Source organism: Cetorhinus maximus, chromosome 3 (assembly GCF_964194155.1).
Source record: "Cetorhinus maximus chromosome 3, sCetMax3.hap1.1, whole genome shotgun sequence".
Taxonomy (NCBI): domain Eukaryota; kingdom Metazoa; phylum Chordata; class Chondrichthyes; order Lamniformes; family Cetorhinidae; genus Cetorhinus; species Cetorhinus maximus.
The window spans coordinates 60,447,364-60,467,337 of NC_135881.1; the positions used below are offsets into that span (position 1 = coordinate 60,447,364).

General features: G+C 44.5%; 1 protein-coding gene across 1 annotated transcript in view; it reads right to left on the bottom strand.

Annotated features, from left to right (window-relative positions):
* itga8 (integrin, alpha 8) overlaps positions 1-19,974 on the bottom strand; it is a 277,429-nt gene that overhangs the window by 192,159 nt on the left and 65,296 nt on the right. Inside the window, exons 8-13 of the mRNA XM_078538452.1 lie at positions 12,321-12,365; positions 12,124-12,167; positions 10,654-10,710; positions 9,277-9,329; positions 6,603-6,808; positions 1,748-1,939 (exon numbers count right to left, since the gene is read on the bottom strand). Coding sequence (XP_078394578.1) covers positions 1,748-1,939; positions 6,603-6,808; positions 9,277-9,329; positions 10,654-10,710; positions 12,124-12,167; positions 12,321-12,365 — 597 coding nt within the window. The remainder of the gene's footprint in view (positions 1-1,747; positions 1,940-6,602; positions 6,809-9,276; positions 9,330-10,653; positions 10,711-12,123; positions 12,168-12,320; positions 12,366-19,974) is intronic.

Here is a 19,974-nt window from a genome sequence, read left to right on the forward strand (position 1 = left end):
GTTTTAATTGGATTATTTGAGCTGCTTTCACTGAAGTTTGTTTTCAAAGAGAATCATATAACTAGTAAAATGTGAACATATATACAACAGCTTTGAAATTTAAAACATATAGGATCAATAAACATTTCAAGCTTTAAAACATCACAACATTTAGTCTCAACTGCAAAACAGACAATGCTTAAGCTCAGAAAACCAAAGGAAATAGCAGCAATCCAAGACTGTTCACATCATTAAGGAATCAATCATTCCTATTTAACTCTTTCAAATATGTTTGTACAAAACTAAAACATTGAAAGTTCTCTGTCAGCGATAATTGTGAGTGAAAGCTGAATTTCCTGTGTTTCAATGGGTGTTCTGTCACCATAGAACAATAACAGCTGGAATATTATGTACAGCTCTGGGCACCACATTATAAGAAGGATGTGAACACATTGGAGAGAGTGCAGAAGAGGATTACAAGAATGGTTCCAGGGATCAGAAACTTCAGCTATAAGGATAGATTGGAGAAGTTGGAACTGTTCTCCTTGGAGAGAAGGCTGAGAGAAGACTTGATAGAAGTTCTCAAAATCATGAGGGGGCTGGACAGAGTAAATAGGGAGAAGCTGTTACCACTCATAAAAGGATCAAGAACGAGAGGGCACAGATTTAAAGTGATTTGCAAAAGAAGCAAATGTGACGTGAGAAAAAACTTTTTCACACAACGAGTGATTCAGGTCTGGAATGCACTGCCTGGAACTATGGTAGAGGCAGGTTCAATTGAGGCATTCAAGAGGACATCAGATGGTTATTTGAATAGAAACAAGATGCAGGGGTATGGGGAAAAGCCATGGCAATGGCACTAGGTCATAATGCTCATTTGGAGAGCCAGTGCAGACACAATGGGCCAAATGGCCTCCTTCTCTGCCATTAAGATTCTGTGAATAAGAATTTTCTGATAATAGTTCACAGTTACCTGGACAATCCCCAGCATTGTGGAATAGCTCTGATGAACTTGAACAATGTGTAAAGGAATTACATATTAAAAAAGGTCATTTTAAAATCACTTATTACAAGATTGTTACATTTATTCACAACTATACTGGAATGTTTAATTGGTGTTTAATTCAGTCATATGCTAGCTCATTTCAATAATAGTATGATTTATTCTGTCAGGGAAGTATCCTAATTCTAGAAGAATAAAAAGCTTCAAATTAGGTACCCATTAGATCACATTAGCCAGTGCAGCATAAGTGAATTAGTGACAATATGATGCCGACAATCTGAATGCAATTATAATGCCCTCATGCATCACAGTTAAGTGGGTGATGGCAGAGTCTTCTGTCCAAGTGCTCACATTCACACAGGATGCTGATTAATGCTATCTGACTGTTGGTGAAATTTATAACTGTGATTGAAAGGGGTTCTGAGATATTCAAGACCTTCCAATCATTAGAATAGGAGAGCAGTACAGAATGCTACCCACGCCTTTTAGAACTTAAGAAAACAGATTAAAAACCACTAGCTCCTAATAAACCGACTGAGTATGTGTCACCTAAACAATTACAGTTATTCCGCACTCATGTGCAGCAAAAATAGCTTCTCTGCTAGCATTAACTGTTTATGTAAAGTCAATGTCATACAGCACAAGTGACATTGACGAGGTGCAAAATATTACATCGCATGGATAGGATACTATTGTTCTGCCAAACTGTATTATATAAAAGTGTAATATATCAAAGCTAATATTCCTTCTAAATGTAACTCTTACCTGGGTATTCATTCTTGTCTATGTCTGAGCCTCCTTGTAAGGTAAAGCCAAATCCAGGAGGCATGGAATTAGAGGGCCACAAGCCATCCAGGACCTGTGACGGCTTGGAATTTAACCCAGTGCTGTGGCCATTGTAAATCAGAACTTTGCCTGTCCTGTCTTCACCCCCAAAAGGTATACCAATTGCGATATCTACATTAGCGAAGTAAATAGAACAGGATTAATCATTAAAAAGGTTAACAAAGACTATATTTACCAGCATCTCCCTTTAAATATAAGGACATTTGACTTCACATAACCAAAGAACACTCAACATGACTCATATAAAAACAGAAATTGCTAGAAAAACCCAGGAGGTCTGACAGCATCTGTGGAGAGAAAGACAGAGTTAACATTTCGAGTCCGTATGACTCTTCTTCAGAACCGAAGAGAAGTAAAAATGGTGAAATATATACTGTTTAAGGGGGGTGGGACAGGTGAAGCTGGATAGAGGGCCAGTGATAGGTGGAGGCGAAGGAGAGATTACAAAAGATGTCATAAACAAAAGGTGGAAGGGGTGTTGATGGTGGTGGTATTGGCTAAAGGAGGCGCTAATGGTGACATTAAGAATAGGAAGCAGGATGAGCAAGTGACAGATGGCCCTAGTGGGGATGGTGGGAAAAAAGATCAAAATAGGCTAAAAGGTGGAGATAAAACAATGAATGGAAATAAATTTTTAAAATAATAATAGAAATAGGTGGGGCAAAAAATATATATGTAAAAATAAAAAATAAATATTTGAAAAAAGGGCATCAAAAAGGGGTGAGGATGGAGGAGAGAATTCATGATCCAAAGTTGTTGAACTCAATGTTATTTGTGTATATATATATTTTTCCCACTTACTTCTATTATTATTTTAAAAATTCATTGTTTTGTAGGTAATGAAACTAATTCTAGACATAAAAAATATTTGTGACATATGGTACACAGCCTCCTCCCGTGCTGTAAATTTGTATAATTCTATGATATATTCAGGAAGGTAACTGTGAATTTACCCAGATTATCACCTTCCTTGAGAGATTTCTCAATTCCCAAATCTATGTTCAGCTTTTCTACAATGCCCTGCTTTTGTTTTATTTGTTCATGGGATGTGGGTGTTGTTGGCCAGATCAGCATTTATTGCCCATCCCTAAATGCCCTTGTTCAGGGGGCATTTAAGAGTCAACCACATTGCTAAGGGTCACATGTAGGCCAGATCAGGTAAGGATAGCAGATTTCATTCCCTAAAGAACATTAGTGAACCAGATGGGTTTTTACAACAATCGGCAATGGTTTCATGGTTATCATCAGACTTTTAACTCCAGATTTTTGTTGGATTCAAATTTCACCATCTGGTGTGGGATTCAAACTTGGGTCCCCAGAGGATTACCCTGGGTCATTGGAATACTAGTCCAGTGACAATACCAATATGCCATCACCTCCCCCTAAATCTCTCTAGTCAAGTTTCTGCCTCAGCTCATCTGCTACCGAAACCCTCACATCATGCCTTTATCACCTGCAGACTCAAATATTCCAATGCTGTCTTGGCCAGCCTCCCATCCCAATCGACACAAACTTCAGCTCATCAAAAACTTTGCTGCCATATCACATACTGCACCAAGTACTGCTCATTCTTCACTCCTGCGCTTGTTGGCCCAAATTGGCTTCTAATTGCACAGAATGTCCAATTTAAAATGCTCATCCTTTTGTTTAAATCCTTACATGATCTCGCTCCTATCTTTGTAACCTCCTCCAGACCAACAACCCTACAACAAAACCTGTGTCTTCAGCCAGCTTATGCTTTTGAATTCCTACCCTAGATCTCTTCACCTACTCCTTCTCATTAAGATCCCCCTTAAAACTACGGGTGGGAATTTCTGGTCCCGCCCGGTGTGAGAATCGTTGCGGGTGGGACGGAAAATTTAACGGACCAGCAAAAGGTCCATTGACTTTGAGCAGTAATTTCCGGTCCTGCAGCGGCCAGGACCATATCTCCAATACCTTCTCCTTTGGCTTGGTGTCCATTTTTGTCCAATTACATCTCTGTGAATTGTCTTGCCATATTTCTCTAGGTTATAGGCACTATATAAATACAAGCTACTGTTGCATATAAATGCAGGTTCTTTCTTTCTTCTTTTCATTATCGTTAGTATGGCCTGAAATTATCTAAAGTTTATTTGGTTTTAAAGGCTCTTCAACTATTTAAGGATTTTAATGTAACTGCCAATGCATTGATTCCATCCAGCCAATGGCCCTGGAGGACATATAACTTACCAGCTTGCCTGCTGCTGACAAAAGCACAAAAAAATCATCTTTTGCTAAGTCCCAAGATTATCATTTGCTATTCTTGCTTTGTAAATACAGTGAACTGGTTCTGTACATTGGCATGCTTGCGCTTTGATGTAAAACTGCATTATAATACAAGTACACAAATTGTCCTGGTTTAGGTTGGCATCATGCATGGTCATTTTTTTAAAAATGGCAATTAATAAAAAGGGTGTGAGGACAATTCAGGAATTGAAGCTCTGGTTTTCAGTGCACACAGCATCATTATCCAGGGACCTGGAGAAGAGTGGGGACATGAGGCACTATATAAATATGGGTGCACTGGGTTGGCTTTGGCTTTGCTCTCCCAATTACTGCCATCAAAAAACCTCAAGAATGCAAGGCAACAACGAATATTAAAATGATGCACGAATTTCCTAAAGTTAAGGACAGCTGCATTGTAGATTGAAACTACAATTGCGACTGAAATGCTGTTCGGTCTTACAGTCACCTTCTGGCCAGGAAAGTGATATTTTGTACATGTATGCTTGCACACATGCACAGAGATCCACTCACCAACATCCAAAACAGGACAGCCGGTTACTTGAAAATATTGTTTCATATTGGCTTCAGATTGCCTCCCCAGGGTCACCTCAAACCACCTGTCTAAATTTAATTCAGCTGGCTGCATATCTGGACTACACAGTATGACTTTCATTGAAACAATGCCAAAAGTGATTTACATTAATGTAAACTGTGCAATATAACTGTCTTATTAACTTGTCTCTTTCCCAGTTTCTTTTTGTATTTCTCACAATTCTATATTTGTTCACTGTTGCAATCATTAGTTTATTTTTTGAAGATTTCTAAGCATCTGATTGTTTAAATAGTTTTTGTTTGACTTTTGTGGAACACACAGATTGTATGTGATGCCTGCACAAATTAAATTATAGAAAGCTGCTGCAAACTTGGCCAGCATCAGGAACACTAACAGGTCGGTCCAAAGCACAAGCTCTCTTTAATGGAACTGCTCTGAGATGCATTTAGTCTACTTCCCCATCGCTGTTCCTTCACTGTTGCTAGGTCAATATCCTGGAACTCCCTCCCTAACAGTACTGTGGGTGTACCTACACCACATGGACTGCAGTGGTTCAAGAAGGCAGCTCACCACCACCTTCTCAAGGGCAATTAGAGATGGGCAATAAATGCTGGCCCAGCCAGTGAAGCCAACATCCCATTAATGAATTTAAAAAAAACATGCTTCACTAGAGTGGTTCTGGAGGAAATTGGAAAATCTCCGTGAGGCTAAACATAACCTGGAAAGCTGACGTTTATGATATTACAGATCTACATTAGCAAAAAGTACTTGTTTCCCCCAACTTCTCTATAATCAAGATGTCACAGACTTTTTTGTCCACATAATGGGCCGTAACTTCCTCGGAGTGGCAATCAGTGTCGGACTGCCACTCCGTGACCACTCACCTATGCCAAATTTCTTCCATGCCTGTCTCGTGATTCAGGATAGGCGAGATCCAGGCAGCGCAGCTGTCTCTGAAGTCCAACGTCACAATCCAGCTCCAGCGAATTGAAGGACACACCCCCTTTCTTACAGCACTAGCTGCCATGAAGTAGGTAAGTTTAAAGGTCCGATTGAAATTGACCGGTCAGGGAGAAGATAAATGGATAGGATTTGTGGAGTGAGGGTGTTCAGAGATCGGGTGAGGATAGGAGGGGGTTTTGGACATGGCGGGGGGGGGGGGGGGGGGGGGGTGGTGGGGGTGTTGGACATCGGGAGGGATTTGGTGGTTCGGACATTTGGGAGGGGATGGGGGCTCAGACATCCAGGGTGTTGGGGGCTGAAACGTTTGGCAGAGTGGGGGAGGTTCGACATTCTGGGTGGTGGAGTTTGGAATTATGGGGGGGTTGGAAATGCAGGGTGGTATGGGGCTGAGATGGGGTGGGACATCGGGAGGGGTAGGCGGTTGGAATTTCAGGGGCTGGGGGGATGTTTGGATATTGGGTGCGTGGGGGTCTGGTCAGGTTGGGCCTGCAAGGTGGCGGGAGGGAGGTGGGGGGGTCAGGTGAGAAGTCCCGTGAGGGTAGAGGGAATCCCATGCAGGGTCAGGGGGTGGGGACTACCGTGGGAAGGTGCTTAGTCAGGGGTGGGGGAGTCCCCTGTTGGGAGAGTCCCGTGGGGGTTTTGGTCCAGGTCTTTACAATTGTTATCCAGAAGTTAGGAGAGGGTTTTAATTCTTCTAACTTTTTCTGGCCAACTATTGGTATAACCCTGTTGGAACCATCCGAAGTTTGCGTTTTAAATCGCATTTTTGGATGGTCCGCAGTGCAGTGCAATTGTCCAGAGGAAGTGTGCACTTCTGGGCAATTGCCATGCAAACCCTTATCTGGGATGTTCCGAGAGGGATTCCCCAGCGCATCTTTGGGGTACACCCCAAATCCAACACTGGGGAGCTTGGAAGTTATGGCCCAATATATATCTAATCAGGCATTCAGAAAGAACTCAGTGCCTTACAGTATTGTAAACCAAGGATTAGTTATGACAGTCGTAACACACCGTGATATCCGTCTTGATTCAAATCTGCCAAAGGTGCTACTGCACTGCCAAATCTTCCAAATACTTCAGTTCCTAGTAGTCTCTGAGGGTCCTTGAAAAGGAACTCTTCCTCCTGCAGGTACAGATAAACCAGCCCAACTTCCTTCAACTTTCCGTCAGACTCACGGTCCATGAAAAGTGGAGCACCGACTAACACATCATCCAATCTGTGAAGCATGTAATTTAGAACATGAAAAAGACAAGGGTCAGAATACGTTATCTTATGTCTTTAAATAGTTGGTTGCAAAACTTTTGGCATGAGCATGAATAGCAATTACATTATGGCGACAAAAAGAATGTATTCAAAACATTAAGGTGGATTTCAGTGGGATGAGAGTAGCTATTTACCCGTTTTGCATTTCAATATAAATTTTAGGACTGTGTTATTATGGAATATTTTTATTGCCAAAATCATAATTACAGTTTTTATAGTTTCTGGAGAGAACCTCTAAATTAAGGAAAAAAAAAACTATAGTCAAGGAGATTTCTCTAATCCCATATATAGGATTAGAAAATCACATTTTCACAACGGTTATATGGGCTGGGATTCCCCAGCCCCGTGGTGGGCAGGACCCGCTGTGGGCGAGGCGGCGCCCCAGCTAGAAGTCCATTGGCTTGCGGCGGGACCGGAAGATCCCAGCGGCAGGCGGTGTGGAAAATCCTGCCCATGATCTTTTTCTGAAAGCTACAAAAGACGCATTCAAAGGATTAAACCATTGAAGCAAATTGTTCATTTGAAAGGCTTTGGCATAAATTCGCTGATAAAAGAAATGCTTGCAAATACATCAAGGGAAGTTAAGGGAAGGTCATGCATGGCTCAAGGTCCCATCAACACATTGTGGAAGTAGAAAGTACATCGTTTGATTTTCTTCTACAGTTGCTTCTATGCACAGTTGGTATTCTTAGTTCAATACCTCTGTGCCAATTTCCAGATCAGAGGGTAGGAAGCTATCTGCTCCCAGTCCTCTAATAGAAGAATTATGAGGAAGTAGGCAGATAGGCGTGTGGCCTTATTTCCTGAGGAAGGTGGGATGCTGAGTGTCAAATATTACTTGACACTTCCTCCTTGAAGATTTAACTCGCATTTTGAAACTTGCCATTTGGGAGCCTTGGGTGTGTATCTGTTTCCTGTCCCTCTCTGATATAAACATGCAACAAACTGGCTGAACTGTGTATTGTTTCTTTCATAAACGAATATAGCTGCAGCCCCAAGGACTGTTAATGAAGACAGAAACTCACAGAATTGTTCAGAGTACAAAGGCTCAGCTACGTACTGTCGCTGGGTCAAAATCTTATAACTCCCTCCCTAACATCAATGTGAATGTACCTACACCACATGGGCTGCAGCAGTTCATGAAGGCAGTTCACCACCACCTTCTCAAGGGCAATTAGGGATGGGCAATAAATGCCGGCCCAGCCAGCAATGCCCATATCCCAAGAGAGAATTTTAAAAATGAACTAAGAAATGCACATTTAACTAAGTAGAAAAAAGCAGGCCAGGCTGAGGTAAAGGACAAACAGTAATCTATATTTATATGGTGCCTTTAACATTAAAAAAAAGTCCCATGGCACTTCACAATAGCTGTATGAGAACCAAATGTTGAGACAAGAATGGAGGGATGGTGGAGGGGGTGGGGGGGGGTGTGGTTGATGGTGGTGACCGAAAATTTGGTTACATCGTTTTAGAGATGGAGAGAGAGGTGGAGTGGCAGAGAGACATGGAGCAATTTCAATGAGCAGATCAAGCTCTGTGGAGGGGAGGTGACGGGGCTAAGTGGAGGGGAAATGTGAAGGACTGGAGTCAGAGAATAGTGTGTTTCAGAGAGGATTTAGTCTGTAGAATATTGCAGAGGCTGGGTGGGCAAGGCCATAAAAGGGTTAATTAATAAAAAGGTTCACTGAAAAATTATTAACAAAAAGGAAATCACACAGAATTAGAGATTTCCTTGTGACTTGGGTTGGTAATCGATTGAGTGGTAGAAGACAGGGATAAAGGCGATGTTCTCTGATTGGCAGAGTTTGACAAGTGGTGTTGCTGAAGGTTTTGTACAGGGAACTTGTGTTTTCAGGTGCATTAGTTACTTGGATGAAAGATCAGTGACTTATATGTCCACGTTTGTAGATGACACTAATTTAGGAGATATAGTAAGTTGTTTTGATGTGAGCAGAACATTACAAAAGGGCATAGACAGACTAAGTGGGCTAGAATATATGCTCAGGGCAGGCTCCCTGCAACCCAGCATAAATGTCAGAGGTGAGCCCACTTCTGCTTGGCCAGCTTAGTGCCTGTGAACGAAGGATCCCCCCCACCCCTTTCCCGGGAGGTCCCAGGCAAACCCGATAGGCTTTGTTGGGTGGTCTTCCCAGATGATGAGTTTCCCACCCACTGCTGGTTGAATGCCATTTAAGGGCCTCAATTGGCCTCCGGGTGGGAAGGCAGACTTCTGCTCTTCCCGTCCAGAGCTTAATCGGGGGATGTCAAGAAGGTGTCAGGGTGCCCACCCCACTCCCTCCCACCCAATCATACCCCACCCTCTCAGAACTCGCCTCAGGGAAGAGGCCTTTAAATTCCACCTCATGATTCTATGTTCATCTCTGATATTTCCTGCAGCATTTATTAAGAGGTAAGGCTCACCCGTCATTGTTTATATCTGAGACAGCCACAGTGTATCCAAAATAGGAAGCCATCTGTGGATTAAAAAACGGGAAATGAATTATTGGAGCCTTGCATCAAAAGTAATCATCTTACAATATTCAGAAGGCAGCTGCACACTGTTTTGGGAGATGATGGCTCTCGCCTAATGAGGGTACGTCTTTAATATTTCCTCCACTCTTCCTGAAAGCAGCTTAATAGGTTGAACAGATCCATCAAGGTAATGGGCAATTTCACCAAGTATTGCTCTTTGTAGATTATGTACCATGGCAGTGCACAACCTGGACATCCAACCGATAACTACTGATTCTCAAGAACTGTGAAGAGCTACCATCACCCAAGAGACAACAGAGCCACACATGGCACCAGGTAAACCTAAGATTCCACCCTACATTCTCACCAGTAGCATACACTAACTGTAGATCAATTCAGTTATTTGGAAGTGTAATATAATAATGTTCTTACTAATAAGGAAGCACAAGCAGACAAAGAAAGCAAAATCAGCATATGGGTGTCTAGATTCATGTGCATAGCATCAGCACAACATCATTTAGTTGTATATGTGCTAAGCACGGATATAGGCACATTGTGAGGGAACTTGAAAAATTCCACATGTATCACTGAGATTGATATATTGCATCAAATGGGAAGAAAACATCAAAAGAGCAGTTCTTTTAAGAGTCATTACTACCAATATGGGAGCAATGTTTAGAAGTGCACATTTTTAAAAACTCATCCACACAATTCAGATGTTGATGAGGGGCATCAGAAGCAAGTGATTTGGAATGGCTTTGGAAGCTAATAAGCTAACTGTGCCTTTTGTAGGCAAAAGAGACACTGCAAAGATCATGTGGAAACCAATCTCAAAGTTTACAATCTCCCTACTTTTGACTGGGAGCATGTGGAGCTGGATAGACATGATGACATACTGTAACAGGTTCTGGCATCTCTCACCTTTGAAAACAAATATTTGCTTGTGAAGTTGAAGAGAAAATAAAAAGCAAAACTACAGCAATGCAAGGTTCACACATCAGCTGCATCCAGCGGACATACCAGAGTTCTGGTCATCATCAAAGTGATAGAAAAAAACCTCAGTGTTTATAACTTTTACAACACTGATGTTTTACTGCTGTCTCCTCTTAAATGGTTTTGGGTCCCAATATAAATTATTCTACATTGTGTTATTGGGTCAAGGATTCAGCAGTAATTTCACTATTTTTGCTGCTAATAGCATTACTTAAACTTCCAAAATAATTGAAAGATTTATTATTTTGTAAGAAAATACATGTATTGTTCAGCTGGCTAGAGTGAAACAATTTCAATGCTTCATTAAAATGAATAGATATAATGATACCTTACCTGTTCACCAGTAAAATTCAAGATGAATGTCATATCTGTTGCATTTATGACGGCAACCTATTAAAAAGAATTACGTTTATATTGGTCTAAATTTCTGACAACAACATTATATAACTAATGAAATGCTAATGAAAAAATTGTGAATCATCAATTTTAAAAGTGTCCAGTCTGGCATGGCAGATCAACTCACTGCCATCAACAGGCTGTGTTACCGGCTGCTTAGGACCCATACTAATCACACTACTGTGGCTGAGCAAGAACTAGACAATCTTTCTCCAGAGAGTGAGACAGCTAGCTCAGGACTGAACTTGTCTATCTTTAAGTAGCTAGTTCAGAACAGCATAGATAAAAGTCATGAAGGAGGATGCTCACCTCCTCCTCCTTCGACAGCACCTTCCAAACCCTCAACCTCCACCACCTAGAAGGACAAGGGCAGCAGGCTCTTGGGAACACCACCACCTGAAAGCTCCCCCCGCAAGCCATTTACTGTCCTGACTTGGAAATATATCACCGTTCCTTCACTGTCACTGGGTCAAAATCTTGGAACTTCCCTCCCTAACAGCACTGTAGGTGTTCCTACACCACATGGACTGCAGAGGTTTAAGAAGGCAACTCACCACCAAGGGCAAATTAGGGAAGGGCAATAAATGCTGGCATAGCCAACAACGCCCACATCCCATGAATGAACTTTAAAAAAAATATGTGGCATTGCAAAACCATAAAACCACAAAAAACTGGAAAAAAAAAATCAGGAGCCTCAATTTTCAGGCTCTGCCAAAAATGGCTGTACAGTTGGTGCACTGCACACAACCTGAAGCCAGGTTGGGAGGCCCAAATCACTTTCACGTTCAGGCCTTACTTTAATGTCACCACTGAGCTGCGGGCATCAAAGGGATGTTCTGCTGCAGCTTGCCTCTTGTGGAAGGGTGAAGAATCATATAGCTCCTAACCTTGAACCAATCAGCAGGTTGGGCCTGAAGGAAGGGAGACAATCCCAGAGGAGTTCAAAACAGCAGCATGGAATCAGGAAGAGCACTTCTGTTCCTTCTGACCCCACAAAATAAAAGAGCAAAGTGATTTAGGAACAGCTTTACAGATGATGTCACTCATAACTTGGTACAAATGGGCAGAGCATGCATCAAATTCCCAATTTGTATATTTAAAAAGCTGCTGCCCAAAACAGGCAGGTGTGCGATTCCAACATTTATTTGGCGAGACATCAGAAGTGCACCAACCCGTTTTACTGGCAGTAGTAGAAAATCACCTCAATTTTATCCTGCTTTTTTCTAAGAAGAAAGTAGTGGTGTACTGTTATTATACAAAATGCAACAATAAGAGAAAAAGTGATACACAAAATTTTAAAACTGTTTCACTGCTTATTCAGCATTGGAGGAGTCAGAGAGGTGAAAAAAAATGAACCAACCAAATCCATTTGAAAACAAGACTAAACAAAGGAACATTATTACGTACATATCCAAACGCCTGAGCACCCCTTGGAATTCCAGCAACAAGTTCTAATCAAAGAAAAAAGACAGGAAAATTGTGTTGGCAAATGTCGTTTTATTGGGTTCATTATAAAAAAAGGTCTGCATTTTAAGGAAGAGGAAATGACTAATAAATGCATAATGAATGAGCACATGCTTTTGGTGATCAATTAGGCTACTTACCTTGTTGAGAGTCTCCTGTGAATTCCCCCACGGCAACTGAATATCCTGTTAAGAAAATAAATGACCAACATATGGTCAAATTGCAATAATTACTGCATCAAAAGCACATTTTTCATATGGAAACATCAATGCCCCAACATTGCTGAGCGAGTGCAATCCTGACAGTCACATCCCGATCAAACCCACCACTGCTAACGCTGACATAGTGTACAAGTTCAGGGGGATTACACCAAATTACTCTTCACTGATGGTAACCCTCAACATTTCAGGCACATTCCAGATGCTCACCAGCTCACCCAGACTGGAACTCCTGCTGCCTGCTGGGTGCGAGGGAGCAGTTCCTTCCCCATAGCTCTGCCCCTTGTCGTATAGGGTGAGCATGTTTTGGTTGGGCAAAGGTTCCAACCCAAAGAAGACTCACTGCCAATAAGGTTCCAGCTACCAGTGTATCTGGGTTCCAGCCAATTCCCCCAACTGGGCAATGCATTCTGGCCAGAATAATGACAGAATTGCACCAGATGGCCTGCTTTTTTTTTTTGCAGCATGCGTATACTAAGCACTCTAAAAAACAATTGATTTTGCATTTATAATTTTATTAATCAAATAATTTATAAAAATTGATCACATACAATAACTTTTTCTGTCCCACCTTGTCTCCAAATCACGTGAATTAAGTTTTGAACTTATAACACTGGCGACTCTTTTCCCTGCCTGCCTTTTTCCTTATTTCTCTTTCTCTCTTCACAGCTCATTAACTGATTAAATGTTTTTCACTTATTTTTTTTGCTAGAGCAAAACGGAATGCTATGACGAATGGGTATTTCAGCATCTACAGTATTACTGAAATCTCTATTAAAACTGTACACAGGATGTATGCGTGTTGGAGGTCTCCATATTGTAAATGATATTTATTTCCACAAATTTAAATCTACACAGCGTGACAGATCTGTTTTGTGCAATGTGCAAATTTAATAGAGTAAATAAAGATAATGCAATGTTTGTACTCCAGCCTGTTAACTTTCCCCTACATAATAGTCTTTTTTTTATTTAATAAGCATGAGGAGATAAATGTCTAGACCTGTTTGCAAGCTTTCAGATTAAAAGTCTGCTTCAGTAGATTTAATTAGAAACTAAGCGCTATAAATTCTTCTATTCTGTAAAAATGCTGATAATCCATGTATTGTAGATTTTAATGACTGTCAGTCCAGATGGTCAGTGAAATCAATTTTGTCCTTGCAAGTTTCATAGGAAAAAGAAACCCAATCAAATGCACTTGTCCCTTTCATAGCTCTCAAATACCTAAAAAAGCCACAACCGGTATGAATAACGGCCATTTTGTTCTTCCAGCGGATAAATAAAAACACATTAAGAATTCTGAAAACTAAAGCAAAACACTGTGGATGCTGGAAATCTGAAATAAAAACAGAGAATGCTAGAAATACTCAGTAGATCAGGCAACATCTATGGAGAAGCAGTTTCGAAAAGCCTACAGTTGTGGAATCCATAAAGGAGCAAATGGCTGTACTTTATGGTGTCGGAGGAGAGGTGATAAACGAAGAATCGAGCCAATGTCATGCATACCAGATCATAACAAATCACTGTGTAAAAACAATTCTTCATGTCACCTCTGATTCTTTTACTATTCATCTCCAATCTCTGTCCTTTGGTTACCACCCCTTCTGTCACTCGGTCAGCTTCTCTTTCCTTACTTGAATCAAAACCGTTCTTGATTTTGAACACTTGAACAAATCCTCTTAAGCTTCTTCGCTCTAAGGAAAACAATACCAACTTCTCCAGTGTTTCTATGTAAATGAAATCTCTCAGCCCTGGTACCGTTCTAGTAAATCTGTTCTGCACCCTCCCCAGGACCTTGACGTTCTTTCCACAGTGTGGTGCCCAGAATTGAAAACAGTATTCCAGCTGAGGCTTAGCCAATGGGTGGAATCATCCTAGATTTGTATAAAATGCGGTAGCAGGCGGGAAAAAGAACGCTTTACCCTCCGGCTGCAATGGCGACTTTTTGCGCCATATCATCCCATTCCCGGAGCTGCATTAATAATGCATTCCTGTAAAACATGCTGGGTCGCTGGCAGGGCAACCTCTGATTCTTCCACCCTGCCATCACCTCAGGCCTTCAGTAATCCAGGCACCATATTTACAGGCTGCCCCTGCACAGAGCTAGCACTCTCTAAGGCATCGGAAGCTGCTGCAAAGTCATGGCTGCCAAAGGGAGGAAACATGCTGCACCTAAATTAAGTGACGCCTCCCTCAGGCGCCTACTGGATGCTGTGGAGGCCCACCGTGAAGTCCACTACCCCTGCTCTGGGTGAAAACCACCAACCAGGTCACCAATCAAGCATGGAAGGCGGTGGCAGCAGTGGTCAGCGCCAGCGCCCTGCAAAAGAGGACAGCCACCCCACTGCTGAAACAGGATGAATGAACTCCTCCATTCCGCCAGGATAAGTAACTCTTCTCATCACTCTCAACTCACACAAATCCATCACACATCACATAAACCCATATCACTCACTGCCAGTTCAAGGGACATCACCACTCACTCTCTCACACACACTTTCATCTGTCCTGCGGATTGGGTCCTCATCTCGTCCATGGCACCACTCACCATCTACACATGCTAGGCATCCTTATCATCTGGCCTGGCAGGCGTCCTGCTGACACTCTATCTGTATTCATGGAGGACAAGCTGGCACACAACAAAAAGGAGAGGTCACAGGTGGGTAGAGGAATACCCAACATCAACGTCCTCACAGACTTTGAAAATAGAGTCATCCAGCTGGCCAGTGACGATCTGGACTGTTCCTGTGCTGACAGTGAGGTCGGTGGTGCTCAACCAAGTGAGTATCCAGCAGTGCAACATCCGTCAGACAACCATGCTGTGAGTCAGTTCCCCTGTTCCGCAGACCCCTGCTGTGCACTAATTATCTCTCCTTGATTTTGCAGGCACATCTGGGAAGCAGCCGAGGGGGCTCACTACCCAGGTCCTCAACTCAAGCCCCAAATGAAGCTGAATCTGAAGGCACCTTCATTGAAAATGCTACAGCGCTCACCAGCACCCTCAGCCAGCACAGAGGCACACACCTCGGTGGGGCCTAGTTCTAGAGTAGCCTCAGGGTCACAATCTGGTGAGCACATCACACTGTCTGATCCATAGCAGGTGGCGACAGGGACTTCCCAGATTTCCAGAGGTCAGGAATCTGCTTAGTCCGAGTCAGATGAGGAGCCTCTGGACTCCGTTATACCTCAGTTGCAGCAGCTGCAAAGCAAGTTTGGGAACATCTGGAAGGGATGTCTGCTGTACTCTTCAGGTTGTAAGGCGCAATGGAGGAGTTCATCCACCTTCAGTCTGAGCTGATAGTGCCAGAATGCCAATGCACCGAGGTTAAGCCTGGTAGGATGGTAGCTGCCATGGAGACCTTGGTCCAGGTCATCGGTCCTGCACTGCTGCGCGGGCTGAACTCTATAGCTGATGCCATATTTGGCCTCCAACAGTGTCAACGCAAAAGGGGTGTGGGACAGCTCGATCTCACTCCAGCTTCCCCTTCTTCTCAAGCAGTCAGCCAGGAGCCCTCAGGCACCCAGAGAGAAGAAGATAAGCAAGTGCATACCCCAGAGCCATCCACACAGGTGACTCCGGGAGTGTCTGGCCCATCCAAATCCCCTCTTCCTGTGACCTCAGCAGCTCCAGCTCCACAGGACGAGGGGGGTGCCACTGCCACACAGTAGGACCCCGAAAGCAAGCCAGAGCAGACCAGGTCCTGGCCCTCCAGAGGATGCCGCCCCAAGGCCATCACAGACAGGGTGTAGCAGGCAGCAGGCTGCTTCCACCTCTACTGTGGATATCAGGGGAGTACCAAGATGTAGCAGCAGGGCTAGGAAGGTTAAAAAGATGTAGTTGCAAAGCCTGGGCACGGGTGTTAATCATTTGTACTTAAAGTTCACTATTGTAAATAAACTCTCAAGAATGGGAGAACTCCCTATGGCTCCTTGTTATGATGAGCAGTCTTCATGTCACTCAGATGTGAAACTTTGGTTCCTGCACAAGATAAAGGCAGGTGTCTCAGTCCAGGGCCTCTTCCCTGTGCAGTGTGTAACCTTCAGGCCAAAGTGATGGACCAGCTTCCCACTCACTGGACACATTAGTGATGCCTGCACGTCAATGGTGCTTGTCATTGCTGCCAGAACATCATGGGCAGCATCACAGAGTTCCATCATTCTCTCTGTGTGTTCTCAGCACCTTTGAGGTGGGACTGGCCCCATCACTTCAGCATCTGTGACTAGAGACGCTGTGTTCCTGAAGGGCTCAGATGCTGAAGGCTGACAAAGGATCAGGTGCATATAATTTTTCACAGCTGTGTCTCCATGATATGACCCTGATCACAAACGCAAGCAATCTGCCCTCAGCCAGACAGGAGTCAGACATTCACAGAGGCAAGGTGCAGATCTATCGAGTGTCCTCACTGCATGTCATCATCATCCTCCTGGAATCTAGCAAATATTAGGGCCTCACAAGCATGCCTTCTTTTTCTGGTCAATGTGATGGCCTCACTGTCGGCATCCTCACTTTCGTGGACCTCATCACTGTCACCACCTTTGACGCCCTCCTCATCAGAGGATATATGCAGCTCCTCTATCTTCTCCTCAGGCAGGCCCCCCCCGACTTTGCAGCGCCAGATTGTGTAGCGAGCAGCAAGTGACGATGATGTGTGACACCCTCTGGGGACTGTATTCGGAAGATGAATCTGATGACACCCTAATTGAAGTCCTGTCACAGCGCTCACCCACACCCTCCATAAGCGCAGAGACACACACTTCAGTGGGACCTAGTTCTAGAGTAGCTTTGGGATCACATTCTGGTGAGCACATCGCACTGTTTGATCCACACAGTGGGGGAGGAGGGGTAGGAAGGAAGGGGTGAAGGGAGACAATGGGGAAGGGGAGTACTGTCAGAAGGGGAGAAGACGAGGAGGGGTGAAGGGCAATGAGGGGGAGAAGGGCAGTGGCAGGGACTTCCCAGGTTTCCAGCACCCATTGAGGCACCAGAACCTCATTTTCAAAATGCCTATCGTTTGCTCCACCAAAGTCCAGGTTGTGGCATGAGCCTCATTTTACCGTCGCTCTGCTGCAGTCTGAGGCCGCTGCATGGGTGTCATCAGCTACGTCCTTCATGGGTAGTCCTTGTCCCCGAGGAGCCAACCCTCACTGGACCCTGGGATCTGAAACCTGCTAAGGATGTAGGAGTCATGGATGCTCCTTGGGAATCATGCACAGACCTGCAGGATGCATTTGTGGTGGTTGCACACTAGCTGAACATTCAGCAAGTGGAAGCCCTTGCAGTTGATTTAACTGATTGCTTGTTGCCATGGAGATCTGGTCGCAACATGAGTGCAGTTGATGGCACCTGTGGGAAACCAGAGATCTTGCTTCCTGGCTTTCCTGATCCTGGGTGAAATGCAGAAAGTTCTGTGCCTGCGCGAAGATGGTGTCTGTGACCTCCTGGATACACTTGTGCATGGAGGTTTGCAAGCTCTTGCACAGGTCACCTGTGAAGCCCTGGAGGGAGCCACTGACGTAAAAATTGAGCACCGCAGTAACTTTCATGGCCACTGGCAGTGGATGCCCTCCATGACCCTACGGAGCCAAATCCTACAGCAGGCGGCATATGTGACTGACCAGTTCCCTAGACACGCGCAGTCTTTGATGTCACTGGTTCAGTCATCTGCAGGGATGACAAGCGCCATCTATAGACCCTGGGTCTAGCAAGGTGCCTACGAGCGACGACTCCCTGTGGATCTTCAGCTGCGTGCGCAACAGGTTCTGCCGCCCCTTCATCTTGAGGGAGGTGCTCCTCACTTTGCTGAGCCAGGTGCCTCCACCATTCTCTTCTTCTTCTCCACTCCCTGTAAGCCATGAGGCATACCACTAAATCACCAGGCTCCATGATCCTGATGTTCTCCTCCTGCGCTGGCCCCGACTCTCCTTCCTCTCCCCGTCCGCACAGGTAGCTGAGTGCTACGGTTTGCGTCTTACGTTGGGTAGGCCTTCATTGGCCCACCCGTGTAAAAAGGCAGCGCCGAGTCAATCGCGGGCAACGACCGGCTCCACGACCGCCCCTTCCAGCTCCTGCCAAGCCCGCCCGCTGCCTGAAAAATTCAGGCCCAAGTATGTCAATGGAACTGCAGCTGAATGGTCTCAGCTGCGGAAGAATGCTCACCTTGGAAAAGCTTTTCCAAGTGCGTGGCCATTTCCCTCACCTCCCCTCCTCCCACCCACCCCAGCATGTGCTTGATTATTTCCTTCAGTCTGTCTGTGCTGCCTTGCCCCCCACCCTCCCTCCGGTCTGACCCGCACTGCACAGGAGGTTGGCCATCCAGTATAGGAAAAGGGTGATCTCATCTGTGCTGCCAGGGTAAGGCAATCATCTCATCACTCTAAACTTATACACTCACTGACACCCAGTTTGGGTCTCGCCAGAGCCACTCAGCTCCAGACCTCATTACAGCCTTGGTTCAAACATGGACCAAAGAGCTGAACTCTCAAGGTGAGGTGAGACTGACAGCCCTTGACACCAAGGCAGCATTTGACTGTGTGGGGCATCAAGGAGCCCTAGCAAAACTGGATTCAATGGGAATCAGGGGGAAAACTCTCTGCTAGTTGGAGTCATACTTAGCACAAAGGAAGATGGTTGTAGTTGTTGGAGGTCACTCATCTCAGCTCCAGGACATCACTGCAGCAGGTCCTCAAGGTGCTGTCCTTGGCCCAACCATCTTCAGCTGCTTCATCAATGACCTTCCTTCCATCATAAGGTCAGAAGTGGAGATGTTCGCTGAAGAATATTCAGCACCATTCGCAACTCCTCAGATACTGAAACAGTCCATGTCCAAATACAGCAAGACCTGGACAATATCCAGGCTTGGGCAGACAAGTGGCAAGTAACATTCGCGCCACACAAGTGTCAGGCAATGTCCATCTCCAACAAGAGAGAATCCAACCATTGCCCCTTGATGTTCAATGGCATTACCATCACTGAAACCCCACTATCAACATCCTGGGGTTATCATTAACCAGAAGCTGAACTGGACTAACCATATAAATACTGTGGCTACAAGAGCAGGTTAGAGGCTAGGGATCATGCGATAAGTAACTCACCTCCTGCCTCCCCAAAACCTGTCCACCATCTACAAGGCACAAGTCAGGAGTGTGATGGAACACCCCACTTTTTAAAAATTCATTCATGGGATGTGGGCATCGCTGGCTAGGCCAGCATTTATTGCCTGGATGAGTGCAGCTCCCACAACACTCAATAAGTTTGACACCGTCCTGGACAAAGCAGTCCGCTTGATTGGCGCCCCATCCACAAACATTCACCCCCTCCACCACCGATGCACAGTAGCAGCAGTGTGTACCATCTACGAGATGCACTGCAGGAATTCACCAAGGCTCCTTAGACAGCACCTTCCAAACCCATGACCACAACCATCTAGAAGGACAAGGGCAGCAGATAGATAGGGACACCATCACTTGGAAGTTCCCCTCCATGTCACTTACCATCCTGACTTGGAAATATATTTCTGTTCCTTCCCTGTTGCTGGGTCAAAATCCTGGAACTCCCTCCCTAACAGCACTGTGGGTGTAC